General features: G+C 40.4%; 1 protein-coding gene across 7 annotated transcripts in view; it reads right to left on the bottom strand.

The window, feature by feature from the left end:
* Nucleotides 1–20,250, bottom strand: part of GK (glycerol kinase) — an 82,875-nt gene that overhangs the window by 54,827 nt on the left and 7,798 nt on the right. For all 7 annotated transcript variants that reach the window (XM_053579309.1, XM_053579312.1, XM_053579307.1 and 4 more), the window contains exons 2-4: nucleotides 15,256–15,329; nucleotides 12,605–12,711; nucleotides 5,576–5,653 (exon numbers count right to left, since the gene is read on the bottom strand). In XM_053579309.1, coding sequence (XP_053435284.1) covers nucleotides 5,576–5,653; nucleotides 12,605–12,711; nucleotides 15,256–15,329 — 259 coding nt within the window. The remainder of the gene's footprint in view (nucleotides 1–5,575; nucleotides 5,654–12,604; nucleotides 12,712–15,255; nucleotides 15,330–20,250) is intronic.

The raw sequence follows: 20,250 nt of genomic DNA, 5'->3' as shown, positions 1-20,250 counted from the left end.
ATGTATCTTGTCCAGGGATCATAGTGCTTCTTGAATCTGCAGCTTGGTATCTTTTGTTAGTTTTGAAAAAAGTTCTCCCGTCATCTGTCAAATACTTATGCCCCATTCACTCTCTCCTTTTCTTCTGGAATTCTACTTGAAAATATGCTAATTTTTCACTTTACTCCATATTTCTCTTAAGATTCTTTTCTGGCTCGTGCAGTAACCCATACGCATAATTTTAGCACATTGAGAAGCTGAGGTGGGAGGATCACTTGAGGTCAGGAGTTTGAGACCAGTGTGAACAAGTACTAGACCCCATCTCTACCAAAAATAGGAAACAATTAGCCAGGCACTGTGGCATGCACCTGTTGTTCCAGCTACTCCAGAGGTTGAGGCAGGAGGATTACTTGAGTTCAGGGGTTTGAGGATGCTGTGAGCTATGATACCACTGCACTCTACCCAGGGCAACAGAGCAAGACTCATCTCAAAAAAAAAAAAAAGAGAGAGAAAGACTTCTTTTTGTATTTTCTAAGTTTGTTTCTCTGGCTTGGCACCCATAGCACAGTGGTTACAGTGCCAGCCACATACACCAAGGGTGGCGGGTTTGAACTTGATCCATGCCAGCTAAACAACAATGACAACTGCAACAAAAATTAGCCAGGCGTGGTGGGTGCCTATAGTCCCAGCTACTTGGGAGGCTGAGGCAAGAGAATTACTTAAGCCCAAGAGTTTGAGGTTGCTGTGAGCTATGACGCTACAGCACTCTACTGAGGGCAACATAGTTAGACTTCGTCTCAAAAAAAAAAAAAAAAGTTTGTGGGCGGCGCCTGTGGCTCAGTGAGTAGGGTGCCGGCCCCATATGCTGAGGGTGGCGGGTTTGGACCCAGCCCCGGCCAAGCTGCAACAGAAAAATAGCCGGGCGTTGTGGCGGGCGCCTGTAGTCCCAGCTGCTCGGGAGGCAGAGGCAAGAGAATCGCGTAAGCCGGAGAGTAGAGGTTGCTGTGAGCCATGTGACGCCACGGCACTCTACCCGAGGGCGGTACAGTGAGACTCTGTCTCTACAAAAAAAAAAAAAAAAAAAAAAGTTTGTCTCTCTGTGCTTCAGTTTGAATATTTACTCTCTCTTCCAGTTCTGATCTCTCCTTGAGTTCATGAATTCATCTTCAGATTGTCTACTTTGATGTAAAACCTGCCATTTTAAAATTAAAATTTCCAATTCCTTGCCAAGATTATCGATGTTGTCAGTTAATTCCTAGAAGATATTAATAATGATTATTTGAAAGTCTGATAACTCTAATATCTAGATTTCTTATGAATCTGTTTCTAATTCACTTGTTGGTTTATAGACATGTTTGTAGGTGGCGCCTGTGGCTCAGAGGAGTAGGGCGCTGGCCCTATATGCCAGAGGTGGTGGGTTCAAACCCAGCCCCAGCCAAAAACTGCAAAAAAAATACAGACATGTTTTGTTTTAGATGCATGGTTATTATTATTATTCTTTTTTTGCAGTTTTTGGCCGGGGCTGGGTTTGAACCTGCCACCTCCGGTATATGAGGCCGGCGCCCTACTCCTCTGAGCCACAGGCACTGCCCTATGCATGGTTATTTTTGATGAAAAAACAGACATTGCATATGAAAAATTCTAGAGATAATTTGAGGCTCTAGATGATGTTGTCTTCATCTAAAAAGGTTCATTTTTGTTTCCGAAAGGAAGTTAGGCTAGTGGCATTAGCAATCTCAGATTATCTTTTTTTTTTTTTTTGTGGTTTTTGGCCGGGGCTGGGTTTGAACCCGCCACCTCCGGCATATGGGACCGGCGCCCTACTCCTTGAGCCACAGGCGCCGCCCACAGTAGCTTCTGATTTTACCTTTTGCCTCCACATATTCATGGACCTATGAAAGTACTGCTCAGCCTCTCGGATACTCCTCTCAGAACCTACAGACATCCCTAGGGGTTAAGCAACCAGGCAGCATCTCTGGGATTCCTTCTCTCCACAGTCTTGGGGTTCCACAGCTCGTCAATGTCTTCGTAGCTTTCCAGTTCTTCAGAGTTTTGTTTTGGCTCAGCTTTTCTACCGGTTCTCAGCATACTGATGTGTTCAAAATAACCCATCTACCCTTATGGAACACTAAATTCTCCTTTATCATCCATTTTGTCCCAAGCTTCCCAGTATATCAAGTCTAAACTACTCTGCATGACTTCCAGTGCTCTCTCTAGCCTTGCCAACCCCTATCTATCCAAATGAAAACACAGGCTTTGCGGGTGGAGAGAGGTTATGTTCAAACTATGGATTTACTCGACTTAATAGCTATGTGACATTCAACAAGTATAGAGCTTTTTCTTTTCTTTATCTTTTCTTTTCTTTCTTTTTTTTTTGAGACAGAGTCTCATTATGTCGCCCTTGGTAGAGTGCTGTAGCGTCACAGCTCAAAGCAACCTCAAACTCTTGGGCTTAAGTGATTCTCTTGCCTCAGCCTCCCAAGTGGCTGGGACTGCGCCCACCACAATGCCTGGCTATTTTTTTGTTGCAGTTGTTTAGCTGGCCTGGGCCAGGTTGGAACCCACCACCCTCGGTGTATGTGTCTGGCATTGTAACCACTGTGCTATGGGTGCCGAGCCAGAGCTTTTTCATAATTCATTTATAAAATAAGGCTAATAAAACTTCAGTGATAAGATCAAATAATATGGGTATTTAGCATAAGCCCATAGTAATAGCAGTTAGCATTTACTGAGCATTGTTATCATTGCAGTTCTACTAAAAAAATGAATCAACCTACCCACAAATCCAAGATTTCTTCACTCTTTGTTTCAATATGTATACATATTTTCATTTTCACCTTCATAGCTTGTTCACATTATGCCTTTTCCTCAATTCTCCCTTTTCCTAATGCAACCTAACATAGGCTTCCTGGCCCAAATGAAGTTGATCCTCTACTATGAAAGATACGCCCAAAATCCAAAATCCATACTAACATATATTTGCTCTAATTCCTATATTCAATTTAGCAACACACAATTTATCAACCATTTCCTAATGTTGTTTTATTGAGTATTCCCTAATGTAATTTTCTCTTTCCTAAACGAGACATTATAGTTTATATTCTCTATAATACCTAGGATGACATCAAACACAGAGTTTCACAAAATATATATGAGGCTCAGCATAGAAAAAATTCTTCATTCTGGAAGGAAGTATGGAGAAACCTCAAAGCACTCAACCTAGACCTCCCATTCGATCCTGCAATCCCATTACTGGGCATCTACCCAGAAGGAAAAAAATCCTTTTATCATAAGGACACTTGTACTAGACTGTTTATTGCAGCTCAATTTACAATCGCCAAAATGTGGAAACAGCCTAAATGCCCACCAACCCAGGAATGGATTAACAAGCTGTGGTATATGTATACCATGGAATACTATTCAGCCATTAAAAAAAATGGAGACTTTACATCCTTTGTATTAACCTGGATGGAAGTGGAAGACATTATTCTTAGTAAAGCATCACAAGAATGGAGAAGCATGAATCCTATGTACTCAATCTTGATATGAGGACAATTAATGACAATTAAGGTTATGGGGGGGGAGCAGAAAGAGGAATGGAGGGAGGGGGGTGGGGCCTTAGTGTGTGTCACACTTTATGGGGGCAAGACATGATTGCAAGAGGGACTTTACTTAACAATTGTAATCAGGTTAACTTGCTTATTGTACCCTCAATGAATCCCCAACAATAAAAAAAAAAAAAAAAAAGGGCGGCGCCTGTGGCTCAGTGAGTAGGGCGCCGGCCCCATATGCCGAGGGTGGCGGGTTCAAACCCAGCCCCGGCCAAACTGCAACAAAAAAAAAAAAATAGCCGGGCGTTGTGGTGGGCGCCTGTAGTCCCAGCTGCTCGGGAGGCTGAGGCAAGAGAATTGCGTAAGCCCAAGAGTTAAGAGGTTGCTGTGAGCCGTGTGACGCCACGGCACTCTACCCGAGGGCGGTACAAAAAAAAAAAAAAAAGAAAAAATTCTTCATATTCTATAGGTATATTTGAATTAATACAGCAAAACACATAGAATAAGGGAGAGGTGCAAGGGACCAGGTGAGGAAAAAGAAATAAGCAAGCAGAAAATGCCATGAATGCTATGTTGAACAGTTAGATGAGAATATTTCAGATTGTATATGAAACCAGCACATTGTACCCCTTGATTGCACTAATGTACACAGCTATGATTTAACAATAATTAAAAAAAAAAAAAGAAATAAGCAAGCAAATAACAGGAAGATTTTCTGGTAAAACATTTACTTAAATCCTTCACCGTAAGCATAAATTCAGCTAACCTAGTTGCATTATTTCAAAATGACAATTGAAAGCCCAAAGTTCTATTTTTACAATTCAATGCTTAGAATTTAACAGGAACTTTCTGGTTCCCTATAGTAGGTCCTTCTTTTTGCTAGGGGGAAAAAAAAAGCAAAACCCTAACTAGTTCAAGAATTTAGGCAACATTGACCTATCAAAGAATACTCTCCTAAGTGCTAATCATTAACACTGTAATAATCTGCCTTACTTATATTCAAAATGAACTGCTCATGGAAATGAAAAAGATTTAAAAGATGTGTATAGCAAGATCTTTGGCTGCAGTTTTTTCAGATTTTTGGAGAATTTAATTTTGTATCACAAATACAGAACACATACTAAATGCTTTCTTATAATACAATAACATTAAATATCTTAATTTTTATAAAGATTATTCCTACAGAATTCATGCTGCTCTTAACAATGTACCTTTTCCATATATTTTCCGCTTTACGATTGCTTTCTTCCAATCAATACTAATTATATTACTAAGGTAACTGGAAAGTAAAAATAGCTCACTCTATAAATCAGCTCATCTCTAACAATTTCTGGCTCTATTCTCCACTCCACCCCACAAATTTAATATTTTATTAATAAAAAGTTGTGTTTTGCTATTTGACAGAATGAAGTTTTTAGTGATTATAGATTTAGAAGAACAGTTTCTTTTTAGGAAGTGGCAGTTTCATTCGGTGCTTGACAACTGTCATGAGCTAAGAATGATGCTAAAATATACCCAGGGTCATTTATATCTAATAAGCTGTGATGCCTAAAAGTGGTATATTTGAGATGTTGAGTTTTGTAAGCCCTGATGAAATAACCAAATTTGTAGTAGAAGCAGTTAAAATTATGATATTTTATTTTTATAAACTCAGAAGACTAATTCAAATTCCTAGATGGAAAGAACATATACACAAGTACTTTATAGATAACTGAACATTTGTAATTTTAATTTGTGAGGGTAAGAGGAGAGATCGCTTTTAGATGTCAGAAACAGTAGGGATTATAAAATAATTCTGGCAGGATTCACCCTTTTGTGTAAAAAGACAAATCAGAAAGAGGAGAGCGTGGAAGAGAATTAATTCAATATGTGAATATATCTGATCTGAAAATGGTAAATACGTAACAGCTAATTTCTTAGCCTCTGCCCATCCCATTGGATTATAGGAAACATGTCTGCATGCTTTTTTAGCAAGATATTTCAATATGACCACATTTGCAAGCAGAGAAAGGCCCTGCATTTGCTATCCATACGAGACAGCTTACCCACAGCATTGTAGAGAGGCTCTCCAGTTAACTTGTCCCACACCACAGTGGTTTCCCTCTGGTTGCTGACACCAATAGCTTTAGAGAGAAAGTTAAACAAAAGGAAGTAGAAAAGTAAACAAGTAGAAAAGTACTTCAGGAGAATAGCTCTCATCTTTTCTTATAGGCGCAACTAAACATAACAATTCAAAAAAACATTTGAAACATTTGTAGTGATATTTAGTTTACTTTCTGTGAGTGGCTCTGGGAAAAGTGAACACCCATTGCCAAGTGTTTCTTTAATTTTCTACACACTCCTTTCCACTTTACTACCAGCACACAAAGACTTGGACCCAGAACAATACCCAACTAAAAGGCTCCAAGGTTGCTTTAAGGAATGCAATAACTTGCCAAAGAAAATATTCAATTTATTGTTCTGAGCAGACCAACAATCACCCCAGTGATTTATTTACCAATTGGTACAAGAAACCTCCCTCCCCTTGTGTGTATGTGCAGGTGCATGCCTGCATTAAGAAAATAGCCATGGACAAAATCCCTCATGCTCAGTAAACTTACATTGTGGTTAGTTAGAAATTCAGTTTCATTCTTATATTTTAATAATATGTTACAATACATAAGAATTTAAATCAGGCATAACTACATTATACAATGGCATTTACAGTATACTGACTTATGCACAACTCAAGAGCTGTATTTACAAGGAGGTTCTCCGACTTGGCTATATTTTAGAATCAACTGGGGAACTTTTAAAAAACACTACTTCCCAAGCTCTGGTCGAAACATTTCAATTTATGGTTCGTGCCCACCCAGGGACACCAAAAACAACAACAAAAAATTTCAATTTAACTGACCTGAGGTGGGATCTGAGCATTTAGCCTAGTTCCTAAAACTCCCCAAGTGATTCTAATGTGCATCCTGGTAGAATACAATGCATTAAAGGATCCAGCTCTTCCAGAAATTAAGATTAGGACAAACCTTAGAGACCAGACAATAAACAACATTTCTTATGCTCAAATTTCCTCTAGAATCACCAGTCATATGACCATCGAGACGGCATTCTAGTGACAACATACTCACTACATCTCTAAAGGCAGACCAACCTCTCCTGGCAACTTTGGTATTAAAAAAAAAAAAATCCTTTATCTTATAACTTCCACCTGTAGATCTTATCTATTCTCATGGAGATTTAGAGGTATATATAATAAGTCTAATCTTTCTCCTACATGCCAGTCTTTCAGAAACTTGAAGTAGCTCTTTTGTCCCTCAAGTCTTCTCTTCTGCAGTCTAGGCTAAACAATCCAATTTTCTTTTTTTTTTTTTTTTTTTTTTTTTTTGGTTTTTGGCCGGGGCTGGGTTTGAACCCGCCACCTCCGGCATATGGGACCGGTGCCCTACTCCTTGAGCCACAGGCGCCGCCAACAATCCAATTTTCAACTGACCCTGTCTCCATATGGCATGGTGTAGGGTCCCTTCACCACTGTTCCTACCAACATGCAATTATCTGTCTCTATCATTCTAATTGTACACCCAGAATAAAACACAACACTCTTGGAGTGTTCTGACCAGCACAGAGGGACACTGTAGGCTCCCTTGTTCTGATATGATTTATGCAATGCAGATTTACTTACTTTATTTAACATTTTTTCTAGAGGTACAATGATGATTGAGATTCTAGGCTAAGGATATGTAGAGACATAGGATAAAGAAAGATTCTGAGTTGTTTGTTTTTGAAAAAAGAAAACAAAAATGTTTGCAGGAATAAAAAAGAGAAAGGAGGATGTGGGGTGGGGCTGAGAGTCAATGGCACATGGTCCTCCTGACCATTATAGTGACAGGCGGGCATGGATGAGATTAACAACAGTACAGGTGCAGGGAAGAGTCCCAAGTAGGGCAGAAAGCTATTGCTTCTCTGGAAGGAAATTGAAGATTTAAGGCCCCAGGGTGTCAACTTCCTCCATGAAGTAGCAGGCCAGGTTAACTACCAAAACAGGGCCAAGTAAAAGTAAGATCGAGAGCTTAGGGCATGATTTAGTAGCCCGCAGGCTCTGAAGTCAAACTGCTGGGGTTCAAAATTCCAATCCCTGTGCTTCCTAATAGCATGACTCTGGGTTTACAATTTTGTTTCCTGTAAAATGTGGAGAATAATAGTTCCTACATTACAGGCTTACAGCGAGGAATCCCTGAGGCCATGTATATTATTAAAACAGATGCCTGGCACATAGTAAGCACTCAATAAATGTTACTGCTGCTGCCATGATCATCATTATTATGGAGGAGAAAGTGGATTAATAGCAACTAAAATCTCCTAGTTCTCCTCACTATGTTAATTTTCCATAAACAAGCTGAATGCTCCCTTAGCCACAATCCCTGAGTCACTCACTATTTTATGCCCCTCATGATATTTTGTTTTACAGGCTCATTCTACCTTGTCTTCAGAATGTAATCTAGAGCTATTTCGATCTGATTCTTTGGTCACAAATTCCTCCCTGACCACTCCTCCTTCTTGAATCTCCATTCAATTCCCTCATGCCAAGTAAAATTGCTTTGCTTGCGGACAAAGTCCAGTGAAATAATGTCCCAGGATTCTCTGCCAGCCACAAACACATCTTAATTAACTGTTTCTCCCCAGGGCACACAGGTCTTACGTGATGCCTCTGAACTTTTTCAATTTTCTTACTTCTTGTCATTTTTTCAATTTTTTTTTGTTTGTAGTTTTGGCCGGGGCCAGGCTCAAACCCGCCACCCCCCACCCCCGTATATGGGGCTGGCGCCCTACTCCTTGAGCCACAGGCGCCACCCTTCTTGTCATTTTTTCCTTAAAACTGTTTATGATTTTTAAAGAAAACTGTCCTGGTTGCTAATCTCAGCACACATACCATTCCTAATAGTTCCTAATTTTAATCCTCTCTTTCTTAGATTAACACATTCAGGTTTTGTAGTTCTCCACTCTAGTTCATCTGTACTATTTGGGAGAATATGAAAGATACATGCATTAAATATTTATTTCCCAGCCTCAGTCTTTCAGTTACACATATCCTAACTTACCTACACAAACCCAATGTACTGATCTTGTACCTAGCAGGTTCATACTTCTACATATTTGTTTTTTTTTTTTTTGAGACAGAGCCTCAAGCTTGCCCTGGGTAGAGTGCTGTGCCATCACGGCTCACAGCAACCTCCAACTCCTGGGCTTAAGCGATTCTCTTGCCTCAGCCTACCAAGTAGCTGGGACTACAGGCGCCCCCCCACAACACCCGGCTATTTTTTGGTTGTAATTATTATTGTTGTTTGGTGGGCCCGGGCTGGATTTGAACCCGCCAGCTCTGGTGTATGTGGCGGGCACCTTAGCTGCTTGAGCTATAGGTGCCGAGCCTACATAGTTTTTTTTGGGGGGAGGGTGTTTTTCTCTATACTGTGAATAGTAAAGTCAAAATAGTTAAAAGCTACATTCTAAGTCTTTGCTTAAAACGGTCTGTGAAAAGTTATAATCACAATCAAGAAACCTTACTCAATAACAAAAAGCCATTGGAAATACTCCAGGATGTTAATAATTGTTGTCTTGATAGAACTGAGGGTGACATGCTTCCTTTTTAAAAAGCAAAATAAGGGCGGCGCCTGTGGCTCAAGGAGTAGGGTGCGGGTCCCATATGCCGGAGGTGGCGGGTTCAAACCCAGCCCCGGCCAAAAACCACAAAAAAAATCAAAATCAAAAAAAATCAAAATAAAACAGTAATTTATGATTGGAATATATTTTTGAAAAAACACCTAATAACACATGGCAAAATAGTAAGCACTTCAGAAGAAGGCTATCTGGCTATTAAAAGTGCTATGTGAGAAGAGATACAAAGTTTTTTAAAGAAAACAATCTCTGGAAAATTTGAACCCAAGTTAGAACAATTGCAAATGAGATGCAGCTGCTGCTGGAAAATTATTTCAGAGAATGGGGTGCCTTCCTGAGACCCCCCCTAGAAGCCCCTGAGAGTATAAGAGGTGATAAGAACGTGTGTGAATATGTTGGATAGGGTGAGGCAACGGAGAAATGGATGTGGGGGCTTCCCTTTTCTCTAAAAGTGAAATAACTGCTTTAGATACGAGAGAATCAAATCTCTGAAAATTTTATGGTCTCAGCTTTGAAGCGATTTATGTTCTCTTTTGCTTCTATCACATGAAAGAGGATGAGAGTATCTGCTGTGTTTATACTTTGTAATTTCTCAGACCAGTAACAGGCAGTCGCCTGACTCTCTAAATCAGGCATCCTCAAACTGCGGCCAGCGGGCCACATGCGGAGGTGTGAATTGTATTTGTTCCCGTTTTGTTTTTTACTTCAAAATAAGATATGTGCAGTGTGCATAGGAATTTGTTCATAGTTTTTTTTTTTTTAACTATAGTCCAGCCCTCCAACGGTCTGAGGGACAATGAACTGGCCCCCTGTTTAAAAAGTTTGAGGACGGGCGGCGCCTGTGGCTCAAGGAGTAGGGCGCTGGTCCCATATGCCAGAGGTGGCAGGTTCATACCCAACCCCGGCCAAAAACCACAAAAAAAAAAAAAAAAAGTTTGAGGACGCCTGCTCTAAATCAAGGAGAGAAGCTGCCTATTTACTTGCCTTAGGCTACCAGATGTGATGAGCTCTTAATGACTATCAGGTTAGACTACAAATGATGTTGCCCTTCAGCTGGCAAAAACCAGAGTGGTTTGTGAGATTATCTTCAGTGTGATTAAGGGAAAAGAGCAAAAGTTTGGGAGCTTTAATGCTATCCACTATTAAATAGCTCTATGACTTGCAGTCTATCCCCTTCTCTCATTTGCAGCTAAAGGGTACTACCATCCTAGGAGAGGGAAGATCCTTTACAGCCTTAAGGCTTGATGATTTAGAGTTCTATAAGGATAAGCAAAAGCTTGGCCCTTGGCAATGCTAATTTGATAAATTATCTGAGAAAAAAATCAGTACAACTGGCCTGGTATGGAGGGGCTTGTGGGATGTTCTCTTCCTTTACTGTAGTTGTAGAGAAGGAAGTGCTGGCTCTTGGCTTTGGCTCAGGTGTGGGTTTCACACTGCCCAGACACAGAGGAATATATAGAGAAACTGCCTGTTCAATTCTTACAGACTAGTTAGTGCAAGTGGAAAACAAGGCAGTTGTGTTGTCTTTACACACATCACAAAAATAAGAAAGGTACCCTAGGGTGGCGCCTATGGCTGAAAGGATTAGGGCAAGGCCCCATACACTGGAGGTGGCAGGTTCAAACCTGGCCCTGCCAAAAACTGCAAAATTAAAAAAAAAAAAAAAAAAAAAAAGAAAGAAAGGTACCCTAGTGGCTTCAGAAGGCCATACATGGCAGCCCATTTTACCAATAAAGGAGGTGGACTAATGTCAAAGACATGGTCAGTCACCCTAGACTAGTGGTTCTCAACCTTCCTAATGCTGCGGCCCTTTAATACAGTTCCTGTGGGTTGCAACCCACAGGTTGAGAACAGCTGTTTTAGACTGAGAGCTGTGAGAATAGCTCAAGGGCACGATAGCCTACAATCACTTGGATGCACAACTCATTGAAAATTCAGTGAGTTCAACTCTCAAAGAGATGTGAAGCTCTTCCACTTAGATGTAGGGATAAAAGGGGGTAGGATTAATATGTGCATGATATTATAAATTGTTAATAAAATATCGATTGTACCTAGGTGCTTATTTCTTTTAAAAATCTACAGTAACAAAAATAACTATGTTACGGGGCAGCACCTGTGGCTCAAGGAGTGAGGCACTGGCCCCATATGCCGGGGGTGGCGGGGTCAAGTCAAAAATGCAAAAACAAACAAACAAATAACTATGTTATTATGATTTTCCATTTTTTTGTGATTATTGGATTAGCATGCTTCCCCCACTTGACTCTTAGCTATGCAACTCTATTTGTGCTCCATTGTATCCCTAGTATACCTAGCACATAGTAGGTATGCTATGGGCTTGGTGAATGAATGGTTTGATTACATATAGTCTTTTTTTTTTCAAGTGACATTTTATTTACACAAATATGGGAAAGTCTCAGAAGTGACAGTAAGTCTCAGAGCCAAGACAATGGGAATCAAGGCACACCAACCAATTGATGGAGCCCTCTATAGTCAAACTACCTGAGGAAGGGAAAAAAAGCAGCTCTTGAATGGTGAAACTGAAAAATTTAGGCTATAAGGAGATAGTAATTTCCATGTTATGCTTCCACCCTTTATACCATTATATTAACCTTGGGTGACTGGGTTATTTTTTTTTTTCCCTGTATGAATGATGAAAAGCCAAACACAAACATTCTCTTAAAACTACTAGGACTTTGGCTCAGCGCCTGTGGCTCAAGCGCCTAAGGCACCAGCCACATACACCTGAGCTGCCGGGTTCAAATCCAGCCCGGCCCGCCAAACAACAATGACGGCTGCAACCAAAAAATAGCTGGGCGTTGTGGCGGGCATCTGTATTCCCAGCTACTTGGGAGGTGGAGGCAGGAGAATCGCTTGAGCCCAGGAGTTGGAGGTTGCTGTGAGCTGTGATACCATGGTCCTCTACCCAGGGCGACAGCTTGAGGCTCTGTCTCAAAACAAACAAACAAACAAACAACAACAACAACAAGAAAACCCCAAACCAAAAACTACTAGGACTTTGCTGAGAGATCTGTAATAATCTACCATTCACAAGGAATTATTTCAGGGAAATTTTACAAGTCAAGTGTTTGGATCCCAAACCCTTCCTTCCTTCAGTCTTTCTCTCCTCAGTAAAAGGCATCCCTGTTGACTATCTCCTCCCTTTACCTCATTACTCTCTCTACTACCTTAACGTGCAATCCATAAGCAAGTTCTGGCTCTTTCTCCGCACCTCTACTGCTACCAATGTTGATTGACCCACCAATGTCTGGAGTTCCTGTTTAGTGCTGTATCCTCAAGTTCTCATAGGAATGCTTGGCACTGAATAGGCAGTCAGTTATGAGCTGAAAGAATGAATTAGTGATCTGATGGAGAAACTCATACCATGTGTGTAAAAATTCTGTTACAAATACCTTTTATGTTGGAAATATCAATATTCAGCTGTCCAAGTTTCTCGCATGTTTTCTCTACACACTCATAGACAGACTGAAGAATTTCCTTAGGATCTTGTTCCACCCATCTTTGAACAAAAGAATGCACCGGATTAGTCAACAGGAAAGCAATATAAATGTAATTTAATCCTATAGAAATGTTAATTTGAGGGTGTGGCTGGTATCTAAACTAAAGAAAATCAGATCAGCAGAGCAAACAGTAGCCTATATTCTAAAGTAATGGCTTAAAGAAAAGCTTACTTCCCTACTTTTTAATTTTTCTTCATATAGTAATTAATTATTTGAAAGGAGCCCACTAACAGTAGTCCACAAAGAGTAAATATTCCACCTATTTAAAAATTATTTTTTTCAAGTCCAATAAGAAAATTAGTTTCCTTAATTCTTCATATCCTGTAGGTTTGATGAATTTTAATAAATTAAGTGCATGTTTCACTAGTCAATAGATTTCTAAGTAGACAGAAATGTATTTATTATTATTTTTTAAGACATTGTCTCACTCTGTTGCCCCAGGCTAGAGTGCTGTGGCATCAGCCTTGCTCACAGCAACCTCAAACTCCTGGGTTCAAGGGATCCTCCTGCTTTAGCCTTCCAAGTAGCTGGGACTACAGCCACCCACCACAATGCCCAGCTAATTTTTCCATTTTTTCTTTAGAGATGGGGGAGGGGGTCTTACTCTTGCTTAGGCTGGTCTTGAACTCTTGAGCTCAAGGGATTCTCCCACCTCAGCCTCCCAGAGTGGTAGGATTATAGGAGGCGTGAGGTACCGTGCCTAGCTTCATATTAATTATTCTTGAGAATTACATATGTGGGAAGCAAAAGGAATTCTGAAATGTTAAATAAGTATTTGCCACTTCTTTCCCAAAATGTTTTGTTGGAATTTAATAAAAAAAAATTTAAACTCCTAATAACTCTTTCATGTAGAATAATTTAAACTCCTAATTAACTCTTTCAGACCCAATCTCAGTGCAATTTTGAGGTACCAGGGCCTCAGCAGGATGGAAGCCTGATAATAAAGGAGAAGGATGAGAAGTCTGAGAGAAATAAATGGTAATTTGAGGAAGCCCAAACACAGATAGGACACAAAGTAAAAGAATCCCACCCTAGGATTTGGAAGTAACAAGAAAATTCCAATTGCCTTTTTTCTCTGCATTCCTCAGGCCTGACTAGATGGTGCCCTTCCCTGAGCTTTAAGTTCTAACTTCCCTCTTTTAAAAACTCAGTTTCCTTTCATATATTTCTAATTTTCATCCCATTATGACCCAGGTATCCTCTTTCCAAATAACACTGGGATCAGGCCTGTGGACAGTGCTAATGCTGCTACCATATCAATGGATTTTATTCTTAAACAAAGGAACTCTCTAAAAAATAGGAGAACATTTTTTCACGGAAAGAAAATAATACGATTTGATAAGATATTAATTTTTTTCTTTTTCCTAAATTGTTAACTTTACAATGAAATGCACAGATCTGAAGTATACAATTTGCTGAGTTTTGACACAGGGAAATACCAATCTAAACCAACACTCCAGTCAAGATGTAGAATATTTTCATCAACCCAGAGAGTTCTTTCATTTTCCTTTCAAATCAACTACACAACATGTAAGTCTTTCTATGGACATATGCTTTTATTTCTCTTGGATAAATTCCTAAGGGTAGAATGCCACAGGTGTAAGTTAACTTTACAAGAAATGGCCACATAGTTTTTCAAAGCGGATGTCTCATAAGTATCACTATATTTTATTTATTTATTTTTTGCAGTTTTTGGTTGGGGCCAGGTTTGAACCCACCACCTCCGGTATATGGGGGCTGGGGCCCTACTCCTTTGAGCCACAGGCGCCGCCAATATCACTAGATTTTAAATAATATACTTAACATTATATTATTCACAATTACTCCATATGAATAGTGTTCTCCCCCAAATGATTTTAATATGAGATAAGATACATGAATGCTGGTTTTTCTTGATAATTGGGATCCTAGGACAAGGATACATGATTGCTTCTTAAAAAACAGATATCCTCATTTAAAAAAAAAAAAAAACACCCCGACACTCACATCAGCCAAGCAGTATTTTGGCAACAATATGGACACAGAGTTAAGTGACTTCAAAGTTAATGTAGAATTTCTGATATTTAATAATCTTTTACTGTACCGCTTTATGATCTCTTCCTTTTCTGTCACTGAATTCCTAAGCCATCAATTACCTACATATTTTTGCTGAGATACCAACTTATTGCTTCTTTTCTTCGCCCTCAGTAGGGTGCTGTGGCATCTCAGCTCACAGCAACCTCCAACCCCTGGGCCTAGGCGATTCTCTTGCCTCAGCTTCCCAAGTAGCTGGGACTACAGGCACCTACCACAACGCCCCACTATTTTTTTTTTTGGTTTTTGGCCGGGGCTGGGTTTGAACCCGCCACCTCCGGCATATGGGACCGGCGCCCTACTCCTTGAGCCACAGGCGCCGCCCTATTGCTTCTTTTCTTGATTAATACCAATCTCTCAAGCCTTCTCAGGAAGGTGTCTGGCTACGTTTACTTCACAAACCCATAGGGCAAGTGGGATGAAGTGGAGTAACAAACATGTGTCTTTACATATTAAACTAGGAAACTTACCCCTCTCTTGGAAACTCTTGTTTTATTTCCACTTGATGATGACTAAGGAGTTCAGCTGTTTTCGAATTGAAAACCTGAAAAACATATTGCAATATTAGCGTAAAAATGCAGGTATCTATCAAAGATGTTTAAAATTCATCAGCAACTGAAGCTCTCGTTAACGATACAAAAAGTCCAATGAAATGGAATGCTATAGAAGATGTTTGACTTTCTCTGCAGAAGGAAGCATAAAAGTTATAAGGAAGCATCTGAAATAACTTCTGCTTAGATAAAAAGAAATTTATTGAAGATAAAGGTAAATTATGAGGCAATTCCTTACTCCTTCATAAACCAAAATAGTTCTGTGGTTACTGAAAAGTTGATACATTAATATTTCTTTCAAGAGAACAGGAAAACATTAATATTTCTTTCAAGAGAACAGGAAAACCAAAAATAAAAGAGCTGACATAATGCTAATAGTGATGGTGTAGAGTTTTACTCTTTAATTATCTTGGATGTAGAGATAAACAGATAAACAGGGATGTGTATTGTATGAACTCCTCCGAAAGAAGTGCAGTGATGTATCTGGCTCTTATAGGAGGGAAATAGAGCCCTGGGGCGGAGGTGGGGGGGCGGGCGGAGTGTATGCTGGCCCCACCCAGCTGAGTGCTCTCTGTGACACACTCATCATAAATTGCTGACCCTTGCTATAAAACATTAAAACCAAAGGATGAAGACTCACAAAGAAGTGCTGCATCGTTCTCCATATTTTTTATGCTAGTAAATAACACTTTTTAAAATTTAGTGGGGGGAATGGGAGGGCAGAGAGGAGGTCAGATCGAGGGACGGTGAATGGTGGGATCATACCTATGGTGCATATTGCAAGGGTATATGTCAGATCTCTTAAGTAAAGAGTATAAATGTCTTAACACAATAATCAAGTAAACAAGATGAGGTATGCATTAACCAGTGCGATGTAAGCGTTCCTAATTCATATGAAATCAGCACATTTTACCCCATAAATGCATTAATGTATACACGATCTATGTGTTTATGATTTAATAAAAAAAATAAAAATAAGGGCGGTGCCTGTGGCTCAGTGGGTAGGGCGCCGGCTCCATATACCAAGGGTGGCGGGTTTGAACCTGGCCCCAGCCAAACTGCAATAACAACAAAAAAATAGTCGGGCATTGTGGCAGGTGCCTGCAGTCCCAGCTACTCAGGAGGCTGAGGTAAGAGAATCGCCTAAGCCCAGGAGCTGGAGGTTGCTGTGAGCTGTAACGCCATAGCACTCTACCGAGGGTGATCAAGTGAAACTCTGTCTCTAAAAAAAAAAAAAATAAATAAATAAAATAAAAAAATAAAATTTAGTAACATTTTTTGTACATATTGTTTTCCACCTTGTAATACCTATACTTGAGGAGCAAAGTACTTACTCTTTCGGGCTAAGGATACATATTTTAATTAAAATTAACTTCCAAAATCACTGTAGTTACAGCAGTAAGGTCACTTCCAATTAGTTGGGAAAGTGTTCGCATGCCTAGATTTCCTGTGGGAGAAAACTACCTGTTCAAAGCAGACTAAGAAAAGAGAAAGTAATGAATGAGTCTATGACTTGCAGCCGCCTCACTCTCCCACAAACCTCCTTTTCTGGAGGAAATAATAAGCATAATGAGAGCAAGAGGGCAAATTCTGAAGTCCTTTGAGTAGAAAACATCTTACAAGTCAAAGGTTAACTTGATACTTTATAAATAAAAGCACTAGAAAGAACCCCATGTACTAGCCCTGTGATTTACAACTTAGCATTAGGGTAGGTCTCCAGGAGGCCAGTTCCATTTGTCCTGTTTTATTTGCTGAAGTATCTAAAATAATGCTGGACACAGAGGTGGTGCTCAATAAATATTTGTTGAATGTCTGGAAAATATTGTCTATTATAGGTACTTATTAAGAGAAAAATTCTCAAATAAAAAACAGTTAAGTAGAAGAAAAACTTAACTATAATAGGAAGGTACAGTTATACTATTGTTATTCATATTACTGTAGCTCCGCTTCTACCTCAAATCCCCAGGTGGGGTGGCTCACGTGTGAATTCCTAGAACTGTGGGAGGCCAAGGCAGGTGGACTGCTTGAGATCAGGAGTTTGAGACCATCCTGAGAAAGAGTAAGACCTCTTTTCTAAAAAAAATAGCCCAGTGTTGTGGCAGGCTCCTGTAGTCCTAGCTATCTGGGAGGCTGAGGCAAGAGGATCACTTAAGCCCAAGAGTTTGAGATTGCTGTGAGCTGTGATGCTACACCACTCTACTGAGGGACTACAGGTACTGGCTGCACTGGCCACAATAGCTGGCTATTTTTAGAGACAGAATCTCACTGTAGCTCAGGCTGGACTCGAACTCCTGAACTCATGCAATCCACACACCTTAGCCTCTCAGAGTGCTAGGATTACAGGCATGAGCCACTGTGCCCAGCTAGATTTAATATTTTTGGAATCTGCAATTTTCTTCGTGTAGCATTGTACTCTAACGAAAATACAATACAAACCACATACTAATTTCAAATAATTTTTTTTTTTTTTAAATTTCAGCTTGCTTGTTTACCATTCAAGTACTCTTTTTTTTTTTGTTCATTTTCTTCTTCCTCTGGCGATGCTCTTTCCCATTGCCTCCCTAGTAGCTGGGATTACGGACGCCCACCACAACGTCCGTCTGGCTGTTTTTGATGTTGTTAGTAGAGGCGGGGTCTTACTCTGGCTCACTGCTGCTCATACTGGTCTTGAACCTCTGAGCTAAGACAATCCACCCGTCTCGGCCTCCCACAGCGCTGGGACTACAGGCATGAGCCACCACGCGCGGCCTCAAATAATTTTCTTATACAAAAAACTAATAAAAAGAAAGAGGTGAAATTAGTTTTATAACACATTTATTTAAGCCAGTCTATCTACAAAATATCATTTTGACATATGAAAAATACAAAAAATTATTAAGGATGGGCGGCGCCTGTGGCTCAGTTGGTAGGGCGCCAGCCCCATATACCAAGGGTGATGGGTTCAAACCTGGCCCCGGCCAAACTGCAACCAAAAAATAGCCGGGCGTTGTGGCGGGTGCCTGTAGTCCCAGCTACTCGGGAGGCTGAGGCAAGAGAATCGCTTAAGCCCAGGAGTTGGAGGTTGCTGTGAACTGTGTGAGGCCACGGCACTCTACCGAGGACCATAAAGTGAGACTCTGTCTCTACAAAAAAAAAAAAAAAAATTATTAAGGACATCTTTTTAAGGCTGGGCGCAGTGACTCAGACTTATAATCCTAGTACTCTGGGACGCTGAAGTGGGAGAATCACTTGAGCTCAGGAGTTTGAGACCAGCCTGAGCAAGAGCAAGACCTCATTTCTATCAAAAATAGACAAATAAGCCAGGATCATGGTAGGTACCTGTAGTCCCAGCTACTCGGGAAGGTGAGGTAGGAGGATGGCTTGAGTCCAGGTTGCTGTGAGCTAGGCTGAGGCCATGGCACTCTAGCCTGGGGCAACAGAGTAAGCTGTCTCAAAAAAAAAAAAAAAAAAAGAAATGAAATATCTTTTTAAAATACTAAGTATTTATGGGTGGCACCTGTGGCTCAGTGGGTAGGGTGCTGGCCCCATATACCCAGGGTGGCAGTTTTGAACCCGGCCCCGGCCAAACCGCAACAAAAAATAGCCAAGTGTTGTGGCAGGGGCCTGTAGTCCCGGCTACTTGGGAGGCTGAGGCAAGAGAATGGCCTAAGCCCAGGAGTTGGAGGTTGCTGTGAGCTGTAACGCCATAGCACTCTACCGAGGGTGATAAAGTGAGTCTCTAAAAATAAAAAAATAAAATGCTAAGTATTTAAAAACTGGTATATACATATATTTCTAGTCTATCTCAATTTGGATTAGTCACATTTAAAATGATCAGTAGCCAAATGTGGCTACTGGCTATTGTACTGGAAATGTCAAGAGGACATTTTTCCTTATATAGCTAGGTTCACATGAAGAATCATAATGAAGCCTCCTGGCTGTTCATTTGTCTATAAATGGACAAATGTAAAAAGAAAGCTGATAATAGTTTCCGCAGGACTCCATTATGATCAAGGGTCTAACTCCACATGAGAACACATTGTCCAGTAGCAAGAATGCTAGTCAGGTTCTTTTCAAGTAGATTTCAAAAACTGTTGTCAATTAAAGATGGCAGAGGCCATATAGTTTGCTTTATAAAATGTCTAGCACAGTCATTTGTTTCAAAATTATATGACGGCAAGGGACAAACACCACAGAATTACAGATATTCCTCATCTTTTTCTCCCTTTTCACTTTAATATTCAACAAACTAAGGTCAGTTAAAACTTCCGACATGCGACAGACAGAATAGATGACTATCTTTAAGAAGATAAATGAAAATGAATATGTTTTTTTTTTGCAGTGTTTGGTCAGGGCTGGGTTTGAACCCGCCACCTCTGGCTTATGGGGCTGGCGCCCTACTCCTTTGAGCCACAGGTGCTGCCCGAAAATGAATATTTTAAGACACAATGAGTCTACGAGAGCTAGAAAACCTGCTTGAGATCCTCTGGCCCTGTGTTTTCTAAATGTGCTTCCTGCATCTCCAGGACCCTTCAGAAGCTGGGAAAGCAGGACAGGGAGCTCCAGCTGAGCCTTGGGACTGTCCCCTACCTTAGAGTTCACATTTTGACTTCAGATTCCAGATTTAAACTTTCAGAAAAAAGCTTAACAATAGAGTTCCAAGGCAAAAACCAAATGGCAACACCAACCGAAACCCACGGGCCTTACATATTGCTATCATGTTTACAAGATGAGACCCAAGAGAGTAGACAATACTGACACACGGGACTAACTCCCAGGTTCCTGCACATCAATTTAGTGGTGTTCCAGTTCAAAATCATGTATTAGTATTAATGTATTAGCATTAACTAATCGTGATTTTTTTGAGTGGATGTGTGTCCATGTGGGACAGGGAGCCCAGGTGTACAGGGTGTGCAGGTGCCGTGTGTGCACAGT

This window comes from Nycticebus coucang, chromosome X (assembly GCF_027406575.1).
Source record: "Nycticebus coucang isolate mNycCou1 chromosome X, mNycCou1.pri, whole genome shotgun sequence".
Lineage (NCBI taxonomy): Eukaryota > Metazoa > Chordata > Mammalia > Primates > Lorisidae > Nycticebus > Nycticebus coucang.
The sequence above is the reverse complement of the archived record's forward strand: the minus strand, read 5'-3'. Positions and strand labels throughout refer to the sequence as shown.